Below are 22871 nucleotides of genomic sequence, written 5' to 3' on the forward strand. Positions count from 1 at the left end.
CGCTCCACCATTGGCGGCCGTGCCTTCGACTGCCCAGGCCCTAAGCCCTGGAATTCCCTCCTTAAATCTCTCTGTCTCTCGCTCTCTCTCTCGTTTTAAGGAGCGTCTTAAAATGTACCACTCTGACCAAACTTTTGGTCACCTATCCTAATATCTCCTTATGTGGCTCGGTGTTCATAACGCACCCTGGGGACATTTTACTACGTTATAGGCGCCATATAAATGTCAATTGTTGTGGGCGAAGCCTCATCTGACATTCCAGCGCGGTACTGAGGGAGTTACTGCCCTGTCGTTAGCACAATCTTTCGGGTGAGATACTGAACCGAAACACAGCTGGGCGTTCGGTCGGACGTTGAAGGCCATTTTTGAAGAAGAGCAGGGGGATTCCACTGGTGCCTCGGGCGAAATTTCTTCCCTCAATCACCAGCACCTAAAACAGATGAAACCGGGCGGTCAGCCATCTTGTTGCCGTTGGTGGGATTTTTGCTGTTCTCAAAATGGCTGCTGCGTTTGCCTCCAACAGTTACTGTACGTCAAGGAGGGGAAAAAGCCATGAAGGGTTTTGATAGAGTAAATAGGGGGAAATTGTTTCTACTGGCAGGAGGGTCGATAACCAAAGGACATAGATTTAAGATAATTGGCAAAAGAACCAGAGGAGGAGGAGAGAATTTTTTTTTACGCAGCGAGTTATGATCTGGAATGCGCTGCCTGAAAGGGCGGTGGAGGCGGATTCAATAATAACTTTCCAAAAGGGAATTGAACAAATACTTGAACAGGAAAAATTTGCAGGGCTACGGGGAAGGTGGGACTAATTGGACAGCTCTTTCAAAGAGCCAGCACAGGCACGATGGGCCGAATGGTCTCCCCTGTGCTGCAAGATTCTATGATTCAACGTACGTGACGTGTTCTGAGACATTTCGAGAGAAGCGATGAGGTGCTAAGTAAATGCAAGTTTCTGCTTCGGTTGCACGAGAGACACTGTCGGGGGGGGGAGGCGGGGGGGCGTGTGGTGGGTTAACGGCTAATTACTGCTAATCTTATTCAAATTAAGTTGAGTTCGTCAACGCGAGGAGCAGGCTCCCAGGGCGCGTGACGTCGCTGGAGGGCGCCATGCGAAGTAGCCGAGGGCTAATCGGTCCCTTTAACGCACCTCCGGTGATCCAAGAAGAGGTTGGGACTCGCTGCCGACATCGTGACGCGGCCGTAACTTTTAGCAGCGGATTGCATTGGCCCGGAGCTTGTGATGTGACTATTGGCTGCGTCACTGGGCTGACTCATCCTGCAGAGCTGGATGAGAGACCATCCGAAATAAAACCAGAAAAAACAGTTAACGGACCGTAATAAACCCACTGCGGGGTGGGTGGGGGGTTCCGGGAAGAGAGAGAGAGAGAGAGAGAGAAATCCTCTCGGAAGTTGCTTGCGAGCGTAGTGGGCGGGGGCGGAGATTTAAGTTTCAGCCTGCGACTGATGAATAATCAGTGACACTCGGCCAGAGATGCGTTCGAGACGCAGCTTCTGCCCTCTGAGCAGACACTCTCGTGCGGGCCCGTCTCCATGGCGACGGCAGTAGGCTTTCGTTTGACAAGTGTGGCATCAATGGACCTTTTTCTTTTCTCTCTCTCTCTGTCTGTCTGTCTGTCTGTAACAAAGGGTTTCAAGGCTGTGGGAGAAAACACAAGAGTCGTTACCGAGTGTTTGAATTGAGAGAGTCGGCTTTATTTAATATGAAAGCGTGACTCGCCTCTGCTGTGATTGCCGGAGTCAATTTTTTTTGTTTTTCTCTTCCTCGAGGCGTGACCAAAACCGATTTTTAATTTTATTTTGAACGTTGCTCTCAAATTGATTTTCGGTTCTCCCACACCCCCCCCCCCCCCCCGGCCTTCTCCACTGGCGGGAGGGTCGGTAACCAGAGGTCACAGACTTAAGATAATTGGCAAAAGAACCAGAGGGGAGATGGGAATTCTTTTTATGCAGTGACTCGTTGTGATCTGGAATGCGCTGCCTGAAGGGGCGGTGGGAAACAGATTCAGTAATAACTTTCAAGAGGGAATTGGATAAATACTTGAAAAGGATAAAATTCGCAGGGCTATGGCGGGGTTAGTGGGACTGATTGGAATAACTCTCCCAAAGAGCTATTCAGGCACAGGCACGATGGGCCAACGGCCAGTGTTCCCGCATCACATCACTGCCCGTTGATTCCCGCGTACACACGTGCTGTGCGAGCACTTGATTGTAAACAAAATCACAGCCGAACGCAAAGAACGTACATCTTAGAAACAGGCCGTTCGGCCCGACTGGTCCGTGCCGGTGTTTATGCTCCACACGAGCCTCCTCCCACCCCTCTTCATCTCACCCTATCAGCATATCCTTCTATTCCCTTCTCCCTCATGTGTTTATCCAGCTTCCCCTTAAATGTATCTCTGTTATTCACCTCAACTACTCCTTGTGGTAGCGAGTTCCACATTCTCACCACTGAGTTTCTCCTTAATTCCCTTTTGGATTTATTAGTGACTGTCTTATATTTATGGTCCCTAGTTTTCTGGTCTCGCCCACAAGTGAGAAAAATCTTCTCTACGTCTCAAACCCTTCCATAATTTTTAAAGACCTCTATCAGGTCACCCCTCTGTCTTCTCTTTTCTGGGGTAAAGAGCCCCTGCCTGTTCAGCCTTTCCTGACAAAGTGCTCTGGGAAGCCCCGAGTTCGTGAAAGGTGCCAAATTCCATCCTGTTCTCCATATAAGGAGCTAACTCGGCCGGTTCGTGCTCCCCGCCGTCCCGCCCTCCCCTCGACTTTTCCCTTCCATCCCCATTCTTCTCCCACTCCCTCACAAAACTTGAGTAGCCTGCCCAGCGATGACGTGAAGGATGGCCCCTTGGTGTGGAATAGTGCAGAACGCTGGAGACCACCAACGCTTTACAGCCAATGAAGTACTTTTGAAGCGTAGTCACTGTCATAACGTAGGAAATAACGACAACTTGCATTTATGCAGCGCCTTTAACGTAGTAAAACATCCCAAGGCGCTTCGCAGGAGCGTGATCAGTCAAAAAATCGAAACTGAGCCAAAGAAGGAGACATTAGGACAGGAAAATGTAGGTTTTTAAGGAGGGGAGAGAGAGAGAGGTAGCGAGGCAAAGAGGTTTGTGGAGGGAATTCCAGAGCTTAGGGCCTAAGTAACTGAAAGCACGGCTGCCAATGGTGGAGTGAAGGAAATGGGGGATGCACAAGAGGCCGGAGTACAGCCAATGAAGTCCTTCTGAAATGTAGTCACTGTTGCAATGTAGGAAATGCGGCAGCCAATTTGCGCACAGCAAGATCCCACAAAACAACAATGTGATGATGACCAGATAATCCTTTTTAAATCGCTGTGGGATGTCCTGAGGTCGTGAAAGGCGCTATGTGAATGCATGTTTATTCTTTCTTTCTAAGAAACTTAGTCAACAAGTCCAGGTTTGTGACAGTAATTATTATTTTTTTCCCTCTGTTCAATTGAGAGTTGGTCAAGGCGAACGTCTCAGTGCCAAAACTAAAAAGGTATTCTTGATTTATTTAGATGGACTCTTCGGGCACTGTCAAGACTCCTTGCTACAAGCCAGGACCCAGTATGACGTATCGGCCGCTGTCCTAAAGCGACTGCAGGAGGTGCTGAAGCAGCTGATGTTACAAGGTGGGGGAACGCAGAGGATGGGGGAGCATTGACTCCTGTTCCAAACGTTCAATTGAAAAAGGGCCCGTCAGCTCCCGCTGTGCGGGGCCCATTCGCTGGCGTTTTATGCTCCACACGAGCCTCCTCCCTCCTGACTTCATCTCACCCTATCAGCATATCCTTCTATTCCCTTCTCCCTCATGTGTTTATCCGGCTTCCCCTTAAATGTATCTCTGTTATTTGCCTCAACTACTCCTTGTGGTAGCGAGTTCCACATTCTCACCACTCTCTGGGTGAAGAAGTTTTTTCTGAATTCCCTATTGCATTTATTAGTGACTCTCTCTTTTTATCTTTATGACCTTAATTTATCTGCGCTCTTAATATTTGTCTGCCTTTTCTCTATTTCACCCTTCCCTCCCTCCCGCCCCCATTCGCCATGTCAAACGATTTAATCCCTCTTTGACGGAAGCTGTTTTTCTTTAACTGGACCTTTTCGTGCCTCTTGCATTTTTTTTTAGGATTGTCATGGCAAGATGACGTCACCCAGTATGTGATCTCTATGGAGATGGAAAAGGTCCCAAAACTCCGCCCCCACCAGCACCGACTGACCACAGGGGCATCGCCGGGGGACAGGTACAGCTCTCTGGATAGAAGACATGGGCTTAAGAGGAAATGATCTGCTCCGTAACATGTAAACACACAGTCAAAAACACACGTGTAGGAATGATCGATTTACAGGCAGCAAACGCCTCGGAATATTCACATTCTGAATCATCTCGTGGACCCGCTGTTTGCTCGTAGGAGTGTTTGCTCTGCTCCACCTCTTACTTCAACAAGCTGAGACCATGTTCCGTGAAGCTTTATTTTGTAATTCGCAGCTAAGGCAGTATTATTCGGAGAGATTCAGTGTTCAGTACTGTATCTGGGCAGTGTTATCTGTGTTAAAGGGGTAATGTACTCCTTCTTCTGTATTGTGCACAGGGACAGTGTTATCAACAATAATAAATTGCATTTACACAGCGCCTTTTTAAGGTAGTAAAATGTCCCAAGGCGCTTCACAGGAGCGATTATCAAAACAAAATTTGATACCGAGCCACATAAGGAGGTATTAGGACAGGTGACCAAGAGCTTGGTCAAAGAGGAAGGTTTAAAGGAGAATCTTAAAGGAGGGGAGAGAGGTTTAGAGAGGTGGAGAGGTTTAGAGAGGGAATTCCAGAGTTTAGAGCCTAGGCAGCTGAAGGCACGGCCGCCAATGGTGGGGCAACTTAAAATCAGGGATGCGCAAGAGGCCAGAATTGGAGGAGCGCAGAGATCTCGGAGGGTTGTAGGGCTGGAGGAGGTCACAGAGATAGGGAGGGGGCGAGGCCATGGAGGGATTTGAAAACAAGGATGAGAATTTTGAAACTGAGGCGTTCCCGGACCGGGAGCCACTGTAGGTCAGCGAGCACGGGGGGTGATGGGTGAACGGGACTTGGTGCGAGTTAGGATACGGGCAGCAGCAGAGTTTTGGATGAGCTCAAGGTTATGGAGGGTGGAAGATGGGGGGCCGGCCAGGAGAGCATTGGAATAGTCAAGTCTGGAGGTAACAAAGGCATGGATGAGGGTTTCAGCAGCAGATGGGCTGAGGCAGGGGCGGAGACGGGCGATGTTACGGAGGTGGAAGTAGGCGGTCTTGGTGATGGAGCAGATATGTGGTCGGAAGCTCATCTCAGGGTCAAATAGGACGCCAAGGTTGCGAACGTTCTGGTTCGGCCTCAGACAGTGGCCAGGGAGAGGGATGGGGTCGGTGGCGAGGGAACGGAGTTTGTGGTGGGGACCGGAGACGATGGCTTCGGTCTTGCCAATATTTAGTTGGAGGAAATTTTGCTCATCAAGTACTGGATGTCGGACAAGCACCTTTGTCCGACATCTAATACTGGAAGAGCAAAGTTTCCTCCAGAGAAAGACAGTGGAGGGGTCGAGAGGTGATGGTGAGGTAGAGCTGGGTGTCATCAGTGTACATGTGGAACCTGATGTTGTGTTTTTGGATGGTGTCGCCGAGGAGCAGCGTGTAGATGAGAAATAGGAGGGGGTCAAGGATAGATCCTTGGGGGACTCCAGAGGTAATGGTGTGGGAGCGGGAAGAGAAGCCATCGCAGGTGATTCTCTGGCTACAGCTGGAATGGAACCAGGCGAGTGCAGTCCCATCCATCTAGACGATGGAGGAGAGGCTTTGGAGGAAGAGGGTGTGGTCAACGGTATCAAAGGCTGCACAGGCGGAGAAGGATGAGGAGGGATAGTTCACCACGGTCACTGTCACACAGGATGTCATTTGCGACTTTGATAAGGGCCGTTTCAGTACTGAGGTGGGGCAGAAACCTGATTGGAGGGATTCAAACATGGAGTTGTGGAAAAGAAGGGCACGGATTTGGGAGGCGACAACACGTTCAAGGGCTTTGGAGAGGAAAGGGAGGTGGGGCGGTGGTTTGCAAGGACAGAGGGGTCAAGGTGGGTTTTTTGAGGAGGGGAGGTGATGACGACAGATTTGAAGGGGAGGGGGAACAGTATGTGAGGAGAGGGAACCATTAACAATATCAGCTAACATGGGGACCAGGAAGGGAAGTTGGGTGGTCAGCAGTTTGGTGGGAATGGGGTTGAGGGAGCAGGAGGTGGGTCTCATGGCCAAGGTGAACTCTGAGAGGGCATCAGAGGATTTAGGAGAGAAACTAAGTACAGGGCTAATGCAGGGGGAACTTTATCAGTACTAAAGGGGTAAAATACTCCTTATTCTGTTGTTCTATACTGTACATGGGCAGTGTTATCAGGAATAAAGAGGTAATATTTAATTGGCAGCAGTCAATTTGTGCACAGCAAGGTCCCAAAAACAGCAATGTGATAATGGTCAGATAATCTGTTTTAGAGATGTTGTTTGAGTGATAAATGTTGTCCACAACTCCCCTGCTGTTCTTCAAAATAGTTCTGTAGGATCCTTTACAACCACCTGAGGGGGCAGAAGGGGCCTTGGTTTAAATTCTCATCCGAAAGACGGCTCCTCCGACAGTGCAGCACTCCCCCATTACTGGCATTGGGAGTGTTTGACGGGACAGTGTAGAGGGAGCTTTACTCTGTATCTAACCCGTGCTGTACCTGCCCTGGGAGTGTTTGATGGGACAGTGTAGAGGGAGCTTTACTCTGTATCTAACCCGTGCTGTACCTGCCCTGGGAGTGTTTGACGGGGCAGTGTAGAGGGAGCTTTACTCTGTGTCTAACCCGTGCTGTACCTGCCCTGGGAGTGTTTGATGGGACAGTGTAGAGGGAGCTTTACTCTGTATCTAACCCGTGCTGTACCTGCCCTGGGAGTGTTTGATGGGACAGTGTAGAGGGAGCTTTACTCTGTATCTAACCCGTGCTGTACCTGCCCCGGGAGTGTTTGATGGGACAGTGTAGAGGGAGCTTTACTCTGTATCTAACCCGTGCTGGACCTGCCCTGGGAGTGTTTGATGGGACAGTGTAGAGGGAGCTTTACTCTGTATCTAACCCGTGCTGTACCTGCCCTGGGAGTGTTTGATGGGTCAGTGTAGAGGGAGCTTTACTCTGTATCTAACCCGTGCTGTACCTGCCCTGGGAGTGTTTGATGGGACAGTGTAGAGGGAGCTTTACTCTGTATCTAACCCGTGCTGTACCTGCCCTGGGAGTGTTTGATGGGACAGTGTAGAGGGAGCTTTACTCTGTATCTAACCCGTGCTGTACCTGCCCTGGGAGTGTTTGATGGGGCAGTGTAGAGGGAGCTTTACTCTGTATCTAACCCGTGCTGTACCTGCCCTGGGAGTGTTTGATGGGACAGTGTAGAGGGAGCTTTACTCCGTATCTAACCCGGGCTGTACCTGCCCTGGGAGTGTTTGATGGGACAGTGTAGAGGGAGCTTTACTCTGTATCTAACCCGGGCTGTACCTGCCCTGGGAGTGTTTGATGGGACAGTGTAGAGGGAGCTTTACTCTGTATCTAACCCGGGCTGTACCTGCCCTGGGAGTGTTTGATGCTGACACTGGGTGCCTGAAATAGAATCCCAGTGCCAATATCTTACCTTGATGAGCAAGAAATGCATATTTTCTTTTAAAAATGATTGTTTTGAAACTCTACTGATGTCTGTTCGGAGCTGATTTCCATCTCCACATAAAGTGAGATGGACGCTCCAGCCTGCAGCGCCGCCTAGAGGCCGAGCGCTGGCTTGACTGCTTGCACAGGACGAGGCCGCTGATTTAATAAGATCTCAAACATCTTGTCTCTCAGATTCCAACAGCACCCGGGTAAAGCCCATTACCCGGCGGGTATTTCCATGTCGGTGGTTGAACAGTGGCCGCCCTCCCTGATCAGCCGCTACCTTCAGTCCATCCTCTATGGCAGCCACCACGGACTGCACTCCGCCCACAATATTGACGGGTCGCTCCTGGAGCCCTATCTGTTTCGCAAGGTGTGGTATCTTCTGTCTTTGTTTGCTATCTTTCTATTTTTCACCCCCTCCCCCCTCCTTGTAGTATTTTCCTTCTCTTTTTTTTTCTCCCCCCTTCCCCCTTTTATTCCGTGCAAGTGTTGTAAGGTTGCCAACTCTGGCCAGACATATTCCTGGAGGTTTTCTCACGTTATCTCCTACCTCCAACTGCCCCGCCCCCTACACTCCCGCCATTGGTCGCCCAACACGTCCCTCCACGGCCAATCGGGAAAGCGAATAGTCTCTCCGTTACCCGATTGGATGATTCTTGACTGTCAGTCAAACAGCCTTTCTTTTTCGCCCCATGTCTGATATTTTATAACTAATAAAAATGTTCAAAGATTTTTTTTTTTTAAAAAAACACAACTTTCTTCATGCCCTTATGATTTTCCTCCTGAATTTTGCTCACAGCAGAGTCCTGGAGACTCCAGGCAATTCCTGGAGGGTTGGTAACCCTAGTACAAGGTGTTTGGTCAGACAGTTGAAAGAACTATCCAATTAGTCCCACTCCCCCTGCCCGTAGCCCTTCAGATTTTCCCCCTTCAAGTATTTATCCAATTCCCTTTTGAAAGTTATTATTGAATCTGCTTCCACCGCCCTTTCAGGCAGCGCATTCCAGATCATCACAACTCGCTGCGTTTTTAAAAAAAAAAATTCTCCTCATCTCCCCACTCTGGTTCTATTGCCAATCACCGTCTTTTTTTTTAAAAAAAAGGTTGACTCTTAAATGCCCTCTGAATTGGCCCGACAAAAGCCACTTGGTTAGTTCAAGAAGGCTCTTCACCACCATCTTCTCGGGCAACTGGGGATGGGCGATAAATGCCGGCCTTGCCAGTGACGCCCACACGTCCTGAGAACGAATTTTTTTTTTAAAAACCCAACGAACCCACCTAAAGCTCTGAAGTCGAGCTGTCTGCTTAGCCCTTCCAGCAGACGCCAACAAACATCAAATTAGGTACTTTACAAAAGGAAAAAGAACGGTTGCTCTCGCCTAACTCTGGCGTGCAGATCCTAGCCCATCACCAGCACCTGCTGTCCGCGAAAGTGTCTCGGTTAGAACTATCAGGAAAAATTTTGTCCAGAAAAGAGAAGGCAGTGGGGGTGACCTGATAGAGGCCTTTAAGATTATGAAAGGGTTTGATAGGGTAGACGTAGAGATGATGTTTCCACTTGTTGGGGGAGACCAGAACTAGGGGCCATAAATATAAGATAATCACTAATATATTCACTAGGGAATTCAGGAGAAACTTCTTTACCCAGAGAGTGGTGAGAATGTGGAACTCGCTCCCACAAGGAGCAGTTGAGGCAAATAGCATAGATGCATTTAATGGGAAGCTCGATAAACACATGAGGGAGAAAGGAATAGAAGAATTTGCTGATGGAGTTAGATAAAGAGGGGAGGGAGGAGGTTAGTGTGGAGCATAAAGACAGAAATGGACCAGTTAATAAGACCATAAGAGCGAGGAGCAGGCCATTCGGCCCCTCGAGCCTGCTCCGCCATTCAATGAGATCATGGCTGATCTGATTTTTACCTCAACTCCACTTTCCCGCCCTTTCCCCATATCCTTTGACTCCCTTGCTGATCAAAAATTTGTCTAACTCAGCCTTGAATGTATTCAATGACTCGGCCGCCACAGCTTTTTGGGGTAAAGAATTCCAAAGATTCACGACCCTCTGGGAGAAGAAATTCCTCCTCATTTCCGTCTTAAACGGGCGACCCCTTATTCTGAGACTATGCCCCCTAGTTTTAGATTCCCCCATGAGGGGGAGCATCCTCTCAGCATCTACCCTATCGAGTCCCCTCAGAACCTTGTATGTTTCAATAAGATCTCCTCTCATTCTTCTAAACTCCAATGAGTATAGACCCAACCTGTTCAATCTTTCCTCATAAGACAACCCTTCCATACCCGGAATCAACCTGGTGAACCTTCTCTGAACTGCCTCCAATGCAAGTATGTCCTTCCTTAAATAAGGGCACCAGAACTGTACACAGTTGGGCCGAATGGCCTGTTTCTGTGCTGTAGTCTCGATGTAATTCTACAGAGTGATGGCTAATTTGAACAAGTGACCGACTGGGTGAGGCAGGACCAGACTCCACGTCGCCTTTCTTTGTTGCGTAGACCTGGTAAGCCCTATGAACCCTAGAGTACGGAGTGGAATCTGAATCTCATTTTTTCTCTTCCCCCACATCATGTCGTTCGGTTATCCAGACGGTTGAGGCCAGCTGGTACCCAGTGCCGGTAAAATAAAATGTTTGCTCTCAGCCAGTCCAGCGAGCGGACGCGGTCTGGGAGACAGATCCCCCGCGATGCCCGTCCCTCCCTGGATGGACCCCTCCCACCACCCCCCTCTTCCCCCCCCCCCCCAAGCCTCCGGGTCACCAGCCCTCAGCAGGAGTGGGACTATATTAATGGCTTAGATGAAGGGTCCGAGTGTAATGTATCCAAGTTTGCCCCCGATACAAAGCTAGGTGGGAAAGTAAGCTGTGAGGAGGACACAAAGAGTCTGCAAAGGGAGATAGACAGGTTAGGTGAATGGGCGAGAAGGTGACAGATGGAGTATAATGTGGGGAAATGTGAGGTTATTCACTTTGGTAGGAAGAATAGAAAAACAATATTTTTTAAATGGTGAGAGACTATTAAATGTTGTTCAGAGAGACTTGGGTGTCCTCGTACAAGAAACACAAAAAGTTAACATGCAGGTACAGCAAGCAAATGGCATGTTGGCCTTTATTGCAAGGGGATTGGAGTACAAGAGTAAGGAAGCCTTACTACAATTGTACAGGGCTTTGGTGAGACCTCACCTGGAGTACTGCGTACAGTTTTGGTCTCCTTATCTAAGGAAGGATATCCTTGCCTTAGAGGCGTTGCAACGGAGATTCACTAGATTAATTCCTGGGATGAGAGGGTTGTCCTATGAGGAGAGATTGAGTAGAATGGGCCTATACTCTCCGGAGTTTAGAAGAATGAGATGTGATCTCGTTGAAGGATATAACATTCTGAGGGGCCTTGACAGGGTAGATGCTGAGAGATTGTTTTCCCCTGGCTGGAGCGTCTAGAACTAGGGGGCATAGTCTCAGGATAAGGGGTCGGCCATTCAAGACTGAGATGAGGAGGAACTTCTTCACTCAGAGGGTTGTGAATCTTTGGAATTCTCCAGCCAAGAGGGCTGTGGATGCTGAGTCGTTGAGTATATTCAAGGCTGAGATAGATAGATTTTTGGACTCTAGGGGCGAATCAAGGGATATGGGGATCCAGCAGGAAATTGGAGTTGAGGTGGGAGATCAGCCATGATCTTATTGAATGGCGGAGCAGGCTCGAGGGGCCGAGTGTCCTCCTCCTGCTCCTGTTTCTTATGGAAGCTACCACGGGATTTAATCGGCTCCTCTTCCTTTGAAACAGAGCGGGAACGTGTTCCAGCTGAGGGCGGAGCAGGACAGCAGCCACCAACGGCGGGCAGACCATCACCGAGTCAACCACCAGCAACACCCCAGTGACTACGCCTTGCCCTCCGACTACGCCAACAGCTACGGACTGATCTACGGGCAGACGCAGGATCCCAATCCAAAGCTTCAGACCCGGATGAAGGATCACGGTGCTGATCCGAGCAGCCCTCGGTCTCTAGAAGGTAAGATCAAAGTTTATGTGACCAAACTTAAAAGAGTAAGTTTTGGAGTTGGAGACCGACCATTTTGTCTCTTCTCTTCCCGGAGGCCCACCCCAACCAACCCAGCCGCCTTCCTCGTGCAAGAGCTTTCCCTTTGACCAGTGGCGCCGCTAATGGCCTCCCCATTAGTGGTGGGTGGGGAGTCATAAAGAGAAAGAAAGACTTGCCTTTATGTATTACATTTCCCAAAGCACTTTACAGGCAATGAAGTACTTTTTGAACTGGAGTCACTGTTGTAACCCGGCAGCCTCTAGTGATGGGAAATGAACAGGAAAGAGAAGTAAGTGTAGAGGAACATCTCGGAAACCCGGCAGCCAATTTGCGCACAGCAAGATCCCACAAACAGCGATGTGATAATGACCAGATAATTTTTTTTTTTAAAAATGGTGTTGGTTGAGGGACAAATATCGGCCCAGGACACCTCCCCTGCTCTTTGAATAGTGACCACGGGATCTTTCACGTCCACTCGAGAGGGCAGACGGGGCCTCGGTTTAACGTCTCATCCGCAAGGCGGCGCCTCCGACAGTGCAGCACTCCCTCAGCACCGGCACTGAAGTGTCAGCCTAGATTTTTGTGCTCAAATCTCTGAAGTGGGTCTCGAACCCACGACCTTCGTGACTCTGAAGCGGGAGTGCTGCCCACTGAGCACCACATGGCATCCCACCACTTGCTGGACAAGTCACATCATGGTTAAAGTGATTTGTAATAGTTATGACTCGACCGAGTGAGCCTGTCCCTTTTTTTTGATGGACCAATTCCGACTTTACCTGACCTCACCATGTTCCGCAATCCCTTCTGTGTCCAGAAATGCAACCAGTGTTATATCGCCTGCTTCAGTGTCCATCCCCGGCAGCTTATTCCACGGCTCTGTCACCCTTTGGATGAAGAAGTTCCCTGTGGCTCAGTGAGTCGCACTCTTGCCTCTGAGTCAGAAGGTTGTGGGTTCAAGTCCCCGTCCAGAGACTTGTCCACACAATCCAGGCCCAACACTCCCGCTGCCGGTACTGAGGGAGTGCTGCACTGTCGGAGGTGCCGTCTTTCGGATGAGACGTTAAACCGAGGCCCCGTCAGGTGAACATAAAAGTTCCCACGGCCATTATTTTGAAGAAGAGCAGGGGGAGTTCCCCCCCGCTGTCCTGTCCAATATTTATCCCTCAACTAATATCACTTTTTTTAAAAAAAACAAGATTATCTGGTCATTATCTCATCGCTGTTTGTGGGATCTTGCTGAGTGCAAATTGGTTGCTGCGTTTCCTACATTACAACAGTAACTACACTTCATTGGCTGTAAAGTGCTTTGGGGTGTCCTGAGATCGTGTAAGGAGCTGTATAAATGCAAGTTCGTTCATTTTTACCCCTAACTCGCTCCGTCTTTTTTACCCCTAACTCGCTCCGTCTTTTTTACCCCCAACTCGCTCCGTCTTTTTTACCCCGAACTCGCTCCGTCTTTTTTACCCCTGACTCGCTCCGTCTTTTTTGCTCCTAACTCGCTCCGTCTTTTTTACCCCTAACTCGCTCTGTCTTTTTTACCCCTAACTCGCTCCGTCTTTTTTACCCCCAACTCGCTCCGTCTTTTTTACCCCTAACTCGCTCCGTCTTTTTTACCCCCAACTCGCTCCGTCTTTTTTACCCCTGACTCGCTCCGTCTTTTTTGCTCCTAACTCGCTCCGTCTTTTTTACCCCTAACTCACTCCGTCTTAACATGTCCCCTTGAACCCATCCCAACACCTTTTCTATTTTTCACTGTGAGCGACTCCCGATGGGATCTCCACACCTACCCGTTACATTTGTACTCTACCCTTTTCCTGTGAAGTGCCTTGGGACGTTTCACTATGTTAGAGGCGCTTTATCAATGCGAATTGTTGGTGCCCCTTCACACTTTTAATAGGATTTTCCGATCTGTGTCTGTGTGACGGTCATTCCTGGGATAGGTGGTACTGTGCGGAGTTGCAGGCTCTGACCGCTCTGTGTGGCACTGCTGAGCAGATTTCTTTCTTTGCTGAACTCTGACTCTCTGCCATGTTGATTTTCCCCTCTGCGAGCTGAGTGCTTTCTGTTCTAACTTTTAAAAAAAAGTTTCAACATTCAATTTTTTAAAAACCTTTCCTCTCTCTAAACATTGGCCCGCCACTTCCCCCATCCCACCTGCTCTCCCACTTCCACCTCAGCCCGCTAGGGCCTCCGAGGGTATCGATTTTCAACCCACCTCTCCCCACCCAAGCCAAGGCCCCGAGTCAATCTAGGCTGATGCTCCCAGTGCCAGTACTGAGGGGGTGCTGCACGGTCGGAGGTGCCGTTTTTCGGATGAGACGTTAAAACCTCTCGGGTGGACATAAGATCCCACGGCCACTATTTCAGAGAAGAGCAGGGGAGTTCTCCTGGGCCAATATTTATCCCGAAACCAACACCATTAAAACAGATTATCTGGCCGTTTATTATATTGCGGTTTGTCGGAGTTTGCTGTGCCGTGTTTCCTACATTACAACGGTGACTACATTTCAAAAGTACTTCATTGGCCGTAAACGCGATTTGGGACGTCCAGAGGTTGAGAAGGACGCTATGTAAATGCAAGTTCTTTGTTTTTTGTGTCTTTGAGCGAAGCTGACACTGAGTAAAGATATACGTACTCCAAAATACTCCCACGCTCCCTCTCAGCTAAAATTAATCTTGCGTGGGTCGACTCATTGCCTTTTCTTGATTATATTAGTATTACCTGCCAGAAAGTACGTATGTGGCTGTTTCTGTCAGTGGGCGACTGGGATTATTTAGAGAAACCAGTGAAATCTGCTCGACTAGAGGCAGTCCCCCAGGGGCATTTATGAGATGATTATACATGGGGTTTTTTTGAGAGTGAATTGAATAGATTTCATTAATAAAAGCTTGGAATAGTTTGCACCATATTTCAACACTTGATTTTATTTTTTGCCTACTTAATATTCTGGAAGCTTCCTTCATTCGCTCCAATCGTCACGTTACCAGAGACTGTGTCACAAGTACGTTTCCAAAAACTTTCATGTTAGAACGTACGTGTCCTTAAAAGAACATTCTGCATCATTTCATTTCCCACTTCCCCCCGATTCTCTCTCTCTCTCCCTCCCGATTGTGTGGACTCTTGCTGCGGTACAGTTCCGTGTTTTTTTTTTAATTCGTTCATGGGATGTGGGTGTCGCTGGCGAGGCCGGCATTTATTGCCCATCCCTAATTGCCCTTGAGAAGGTGGTGGTGAGCCGCCTTCTTGAACCGCTGCAGTCCGTGTGGTGAAGGTTCTCCCACAGTGCTGTTAGGAAGGGAGTTCCAGGATTTTGACCCAGCGACGATGAAGGAACGGCGATATATTTCCAAGTCGGGATGGTGTGTGACTTGGAGGGGAACGTGCAGGTGGTGTTGTTCCCATGTGCCTCCTGCTCTTGTCCTTCTAGGTGGTAGAGGTCGCGGGTTTGGGAGGTGCTGTCGAAGAAGCCTTGGCGAGTTGCTGCAGTGCATTCTGTGGATGGTACACACTGCAGCCACGGTGCGCCGGTGGTGAAGGGAGTGAATGTTTAGGGTGGTGGATGGGGTGCCAATCAAGCGGGCTGCTTTGTCCTGAATGGTGTCGAGCTTCTTGAGTGTTGTTGGAGTTGCACTCATCCAGGCAAGTGGAGAGTATTCCATCACACTCCTGACTTGTGCCTTGTAGATGGTGGAAAGGCTTTGGGGAGTCAGGAGGTGAGTCACTCGCCGCAGAATACCCAGCCTCTGACCTGCTCTTATAGCCACAATATTTATATGGCTGGTCCAGTTAAGTTTCTGGTCAATGGTGACCCCCAGGATGTTGATGGTGGGGGATTCGGCGATGGTAATGCCGTTGAATGTCAAGGGGAGGTGGTCAGACTCTCTCTTGTTGGGGACGGTCATTGCCTGGCACTTGTCTGGCGCGAATGTTACTTGCTACTTATCAGCCCAAGCTGAGGTCTCAGCACCTCCTCCACTCGCTCGCACAAATGGCCGTTCTTTCCCCTTCAGCCTGGATGAGTTAGTGCCGGCCGACTATTCGACTGTGAGGGCATTATGGGCGATCCCGATTGCGTCCTTTGCATTTCCCGAACAGGAGGTCACCCAATAGTGATCGCTGTCTGATTTTTAGGCCTATTTCCCTCCTGCCACCCGCACTCTGTGTCCAGTTGCTCCATGGGCTAGGTTCGTGCTCGGCTTATGAATAAACAACAACTAGGTTGGGTCTCAGCTGGAGTATTGTGGTCAATTCTGGGCACCACGCTTTAGGAAGGATGTCAAGGCCTTGGAGAGGGTGCAGAGGAGATTTACTAGAATGTGTGACTTCAGTTATGTGGAGAGACTGGAGAAGCTGGGGATGTTTTCCTTAGAGCAGAGAAGGTTAAGGGGAGATTTGATAGAGGTGTTCAAAATCAATAAGGGGTTTTGATAGAGTAAATAAGGAGAAACTGTTTCCAGTGGCAGGAGGGTCGGTAACCAGAGGACACAGATTTAAGGTAATTGGGAAAACAACGAGAGGGCAAGATAAGAATTTTTTTATGCACTGCCTGAAAGGGCGGTGGAAGCAGATTCAGTAGTGACTTTCAAAAGGGAATTGGATAAATACTTGAATATTGCAGGGCTACGGGGAAAGAGCGGGGGAGTGGGACTAATTGGATAACTCTTTCAAAGGAGCCGGCACAGACACGACGGGCCGAATGGCCTCCTGCGCTGCATGGTTCATCCAAGCCCACCTTGTACATTGTGTGTGTGAATGTTAGTGGGTGGGTAATTGTAGGAGGAATGTGCAGGCCGCGTATCCAAACTATCAGCCCGTGCGTGTGGGCTGGTGAGATAATTTGTCTGGGAAGTTTATAGCAGCATTGACATCGCTGGTGACGTCGGAAACTCACCTTGTTGTCTTGTCTTATTTCATTAAAATGAAGCTCCATTCAACGACAATTTGCATTTATACAGCGTCTTCAATGTAATAAAACGTCCCAAGGCGCTTCACTTTCCCCATAGCCCTGCAATATTCAAGTATTTATCCAATTCCCTTTTGAAAGTGCTTTAAAAAATTCTTATCTTGCCCTCTTGTTCTTTTCCCAATTACCTTCAATCTGCGTCCTCTGGTTACTGACCCTCCTGCCACTGGAAACAGTTTCTCCTTATTTATTCTAACAAAACCCTTCATGATTTTGAACACCTCTATCAAATCTCCCCTTAACCTTCTCTGCTCTAAGGAAAACATCCCCAGCTTCTCCAGTCTCTCCACATAACTGAAGTCACACATTCTAGTAAATCTCCTCTGCACCCTCTCCAAGGCCTTGACATCCTTCCTAAAGTGTGGTGCCCAGAATTGACCACAATACTCCAGCTGAGACCCAACCTAGTTGTTGTTTATTCATATCAGATAAAATTTGACGCTGAGCCAGACAATGAGAGATTAGGACAGGTGACCAAAAGCTTGGTCTAAGAGGTAGGTTTTTAAGGAGCGACTTAAAGGAGGAGAGAGAGGCGGAGGGGTTTAGGGAGGGAATTCCAGAGCTTAGGGCCTAGGCAGCTGAAGGCACCTTCGCCAACGGTAGGGCGAAGGGAGTGGGGGATGCACAAGATTTGGAGGAGCGCAGAGATCTCGGAGGGTTGTAGGGCTGGACAAGGTTACAGAGATAGGGAGGGATTTGAACACGAGGATGAGAATTTTAAAATCGAGGACCAGGAGCCAGTGTAGGTCTGCGAGCGCAGGGGTGATGGGTGAACGGGACTTGGTGCGAGTTAGGATACGGGGCAGCAGCGTTTTGGATGAGCTGAAGTTTATGTGAAAAATATGAGTCACCGTGAGTGACGAAGAAATAAAGAAAAACAAGTAAAGTTGTAAGTGAGGTTGGAAGGCAGAAGTGAGAGAGTGATTGTTATTCAGACAGGTTCTTCTGGTGAAGGACCTTACAATGTGTGCAGGACTCCTTTCTTACCCAGGATGTAAAAGCCCAACAAGAGAAGGAGCACTGCTGGATCTAGTAATGGGAAATGAACAGGAAAGAGAAGTAAGTGTAGGGGAACATCTAGGCAATAGCGATCATTTTTTTTTATTCGTTCACGGGATGTGGGAGTCGCTGGCGAGGCCGGCATTTATCGCCCATCCCTAATTGCCCTTGAGAAGGTGGTGGTGAGCCGCCTTCTTGAACCGCTGCAGTCCGTGTGGTGATGGTTCTCCCACAGTGCTGTTAGGAAGGGAGTTCCAGGATTTTGACCATAACGTAACAAGGTTTACAATAAAGATTGAGAAGGACATAAGTAAGACAAAGACCAAAGTAATAAATTGGGGAAAAAAGATGATTTTTACAGGGATGAGAATGGAACCAGGAAAAATAAACTGGAAAAATTTACGGATAAAGAAATAGACCAGCAGTGAGAAACATTTAAAACGGTGATCAATAGAGTCCAGGGGAAATATATCCCATTAAAAGGCAAGAACAAATTAGCCAGCAATGACACACCATGGATGAATTAAGAAATAAGGGCAAAGTTGAAACTAAAGAAAAAGGCACTCACTGAGTACACAGACAGTAAAGGAGAGGATGACAAAAGGGAATGAAGAGGTGAGGAAAGAATTAGGAAGGCAAAGAGAAACAACAAAATTAAATTATCAAGGAATATAAAAAGAAATAGTGAAATATTCTACAGGCACATTAATAAAAAAAGAAAAATGAGGATAGGGACAGGGCCACTGAGAGATACACACAATAAACTCACAGGTAATGACAGCGAAATGGCAGAAATATTAAATAATTACTTTGCCTCAGTATTTACCAGGGAGACTAACAAGGTGGGCCAGACATTAGAAGAAGAGATCAAAAAAGATATAAAGACATTTAGGATAGAAAGGGAGGAGATAATTGATAAACTAATTAAACTTAGAGAGGATAAAACCCCTGGTCCGGATGAATTGCATCCGCGCATATTAGAAGGAGTTAGGGAAGAGATAGAGGCACTGTTACATATATATAAACATTCATTAGGAAAGGGAATAGAGCCAGAGGACTGGTGGACAGATAATGTTATTCCTATATTTAAAAAGGGAGATAGAACCAGCCCAGGGAAATATAGACCAATTAACTTAATGTCGGTGGAAGGAAAGATAATGGAATCTTTACTCAAAGATATAATAGAAAAACATCTAGAGACCGGAAATATAATAAAGAATAGTCAGCACGGATTTCAGGAGGGAAGATCATGTTTGACCAACCTTATTGAATTATTTGAAGAAGTAACAGAAAGGGTAGAGAAGGGTGATGTCGATGATGTAATATATTTGGATTTTCAAAAAGCCTTCGATAAGATACCACATTGTAGACTCATGACTAAGGTCAGAGGATGTGGAGTCAGGGGACAAGTAGCAGAATGGGTAGCAAGCTGGCTACAAAACAGAAAACAGAGAGTAGGGGTTAAAGGCAGTTACTCAGACTGGCAAAAGGTGGGAAGTGGTGTTCCCCAAGGATCGGTGCTGGGACCGCTGTTGTTCACCATTTACACAAACGATTTGGAATCGGAAGTACAATTTCAAAATTTGCAGGCAACACCGAATTGGGTATGGTTAATATCGAGGAGAACAGCAACATAATACAGGAAGACATTAATAAACTTGCAGAATGGGCGGGTAATTGGCAAATGAATTTCAATATAGCTAAGTGTGAGGTGGTACATTTTGGTAGGAAGAATAAGGAGGCCACATACTCCTTGGAAAATAAGAGTCTAAACAGGGTAAAGGAGCAGAGGGATCTGGGGGTGCAGATTCACAAAGTAGCGATGCAAGTTAATAAGGTCATAAAAAAGCAAACCAAACACTGGGGTTCATTTCTAGAGGGATAGAATTAAAAAGCAGAGAAGTTATGTTAAACTTGTATAGAACCTTGGTTAGACCACACTTGGAGTACTGTGAACAGTTCTGGTCTCCATATTATAAAAAGGATATAGAGGCACTGGAGAAGGTGCAAAAAAGAATTACAAGGATGATAACAGAACTGAGGGATTACAACTATCAGGAAAGATTGAACAGGCTGGGGCATTTTTCTCTAGAAAAGAGAAGGCTGAGGGGTGACATGATAGAGGTCTTTAAAATTATTGTGTTTGATAGAGTAGATGTAGAGAAGATGTTTCCACTTGTGGGGGAGACCAGAACTAGGGGCCATAAATATAAGATAGTCACGAGAAAATCCAACAGGGAATTCAGGAGAAACTTCTTTACCCAGAGAGTGGTGAGAATGTGGAACTCACTCCCACAAGGAGTAGTTGAGGCGAATAACATAGATGCATTTAAGAGGAAGCTCGATGAACACATGAGGGAGAGGGGAATGGAGGGATATGCCGATAGGGTTAGGCAAAGCAAGGTGGGAGGAGGCTCATCTGAAGCGTAAACACTGGCATGGACCTGTTGGGCCGAACGGCCTGTTTCTGTGTGGTACTTTCTATGTAATTCTATGGTGCTGTGTCCAGGAGTGAGTGACAAGCGCTGAGAAATTCTAACCAGGCACAGTCAAATCTGACACGCACTTGGATTTTAGAGCTTGTGGGGGTGGGGGGCAGCTTTAGAAAGAAGAAAGACTTGCATTTATATAGCGCCTTTCACGACCTCAGGATATCCCAAAGCCTTTTACAGCCAACGAAGTACTTTTGAAGTGTAGTCACTGTTGTGATGTAGGAAACGCGGCGGCCAATTTGCACACAGCAAGATCCCACAAACAGCAATGTGATAAATGACCAGATAATCTCTTTTAGTGATGTTGATTGAGGGATAAATATTGTCCAGGACACCGGGGAGAACCCCCCTACTCTTCTTCAAAATCGTGCTGGGATTTGGGATCCCATTATTTCCACCTCAGAGGGCAGACGGGGCCTCGGTTTAACATCTCATTCGAAAGACGGCACCTCCGACAGTGCAGCACTCCCTCGGTACTGGCAATGGGAGTGTCGGCTTAGATTTTGTGTACTAATCACTGGATTACTGAAGGAGAGTTAGGAGCTGTACATGGCTTTAGAAAACTAATTGCAAGTCGCTCCATATAACACTCCAGCGTGTTCTCCTCCCACAGAGCCAGCTGCGCGGAGGATCGCCATGGAGCTGGACAAATACGGCATCGATCTCCAAGACCTCAGCGACCAGCAGCTTAACAGCATGTCGTCTGCTATTCTTCAGCTCATGAAAACGGACAGCCAGCCTGACACAGGTAAGAGAGAAGGGAGGGAGAGGGTCCTGGGAATGTGGGTTTGGGGACTGTTGCGGGGTTGGGGGACCGGGGCCGGGTACGTGAGGGTTGGGGGACCGGGGCCGGGTGCGTGGGGGTTGGGGGACCGGGGCCGGGTACGTGAGGGTTGGGGGACCGGGGCCGGGTGCGTGAGGGTTGGGGGACCGGGGCCGGGTACGTGGGGGTTGGGGGACCGGGGCCGGGTGCGTGAGGGTTGGGGGACCGGGGCCGGGTGCGTGGGGGTTGGGGGACCGGGGCCGGGTGCGTGGGGGTTGGGGGACCGGGGCCGGGTGCGTGGGGGTTGGGGGACCGGGGCCGGGTGCGTGAGGGTTGGGGGACCGGGGCCGGGTACGTGGGGGTTGGGGGACCGGGGCCGGGTACGTGGGGGTTGGGGGACCGGGGCCGGGTACGTGGGGGTTGGGGGACCGGGGCCGGGTACGTGGGGGTTGGGGGACCGGGGCCGGGTGCGTGAGGGTTGGGGGACCGGGGCCGGGTGCGTGGGGGTTGGGGGACCGGGGCCGGGTGCGTGGGGGTTGGGGGACCGGGGCCGGGTACGTGAGGGTTGGGGCGGGTTTGGGGGTTGCGGGTCCCAAATTGGGATTCTGCGCATTTTAGTATATCCATATAGTGATGTGTTAGCTGCTTTTCCTAAAATCATGATTTCACCTCAGGATCAAGCATTTAAATAAGAGCTGGATGGAAGGATTCATATTTTATTCGCTGAGATTCTCTTTTTTTTTTAATGCAAAAAAATGAATTTATAGAACGCCTTTCATGACCACAGGACGTCCCAAAGTTCTTCACAGCCAATGAATGTGTAATCGCTGTAGGAAATATGAGATGTTCTTCACCACCCCCCCTCCCACCTTAGCTTCCCCGGTGAATGATTGTTGGTTGTGACGCTCGGGGTCAGCCGTGGCTCAGTGGGCAGCACTCTCGACACTGAGTCAGAAGGTCATGGGTTCAAGTCCCACTCCAGAGACGTGAGCACAAAATCCAGACTGACACTCCCAGTGCCAGTACCGAGGGAGTGCTGCACTGTTCGGAGATGCCGTCTTTCGGGTGAGACGTTAAACCAAGGTCCCGTCTGCCCTCCTTGATGGAAGTAAAAGATCCCACAGCTATTATTTCGAAGAAGACCAGGGGCGTTCTCCCCAGTGTCCCGGGCCAATACTTATCCCTCGACCAACATCACCAAAAGCAAGATTATCTGACCATTATCACATTGCTGTTTGTGGGATCTTGCTGTGTGTAAATTGGCTGCCGCGTTTCCTGCATTACAACAGTGACCACACTTCAAAAAAGTACTTCATTAGCTGTAAAGCGCCTTGGGACGTCCTGAGGTCGTGAAAGGCGCTATATAAATGCAAGTTCTTTCTTTAACGTGCTGTGGGTGATTCCCGTCGGATGTTACGCTAACATGAATAATGTCTGCTTTCTTCTCTTTTTCAGCTCCGATGGAGCCGGACGGTCTGATGCGGAAGAAGGTGAGATTTGACGATAGCAAACGCCGGTATGTGACACGGAAGTCTTAATACCATCGGGGTGCTTGTTTCCCTCTGATGGCCGAGTGGGTGAACCGTACATGCCAGGGAGATCACCGGCCCGCCATCGGGTCCTAGAATCATAGAATGATACAGCACGGGGAGGCCATTCGGCCCATCGTGCCTGTGCCGGCTCTTTGAAAGAGCTGTCCGATTAGTCCCACTCCCCCCCCCCCCCCCCCCCCCACTGCTCTTTCCCCATAGCCCTGCAAATTTTTCCCCTTTCAAGGGTCCTGTTGTGATCCGCTTTCAAAAGACCGTAGGAACAGGAGCGGGCCGTTCAGCCCCTCGATCCTGTTCTGCCATTCAATTAGATCATATACGTGTTGTAGAACAAC

General features: G+C 48.8%; 1 protein-coding gene across 1 annotated transcript in view; it reads left to right on the forward strand.

Moving 5' to 3' along the window:
* Window positions 1-22871, forward strand: part of LOC137323493 (receptor-type tyrosine-protein phosphatase-like N) — a 227795-nt gene that overhangs the window by 69177 nt on the left and 135747 nt on the right. The window contains exons 3-8 of the mRNA XM_067987003.1: window positions 3551-3664; window positions 4162-4276; window positions 7913-8093; window positions 11513-11738; window positions 20837-20971; window positions 22442-22476. Of these exons, the coding sequence (XP_067843104.1) occupies window positions 3551-3664; window positions 4162-4276; window positions 7913-8093; window positions 11513-11738; window positions 20837-20971; window positions 22442-22476 (806 nt within the window). The remainder of the gene's footprint in view (window positions 1-3550; window positions 3665-4161; window positions 4277-7912; window positions 8094-11512; window positions 11739-20836; window positions 20972-22441; window positions 22477-22871) is intronic.

Source organism: Heptranchias perlo, chromosome 7, assembly GCF_035084215.1.
Source record: "Heptranchias perlo isolate sHepPer1 chromosome 7, sHepPer1.hap1, whole genome shotgun sequence".
Taxonomy (NCBI): Eukaryota; Metazoa; Chordata; class Chondrichthyes; order Hexanchiformes; family Hexanchidae; genus Heptranchias; species Heptranchias perlo.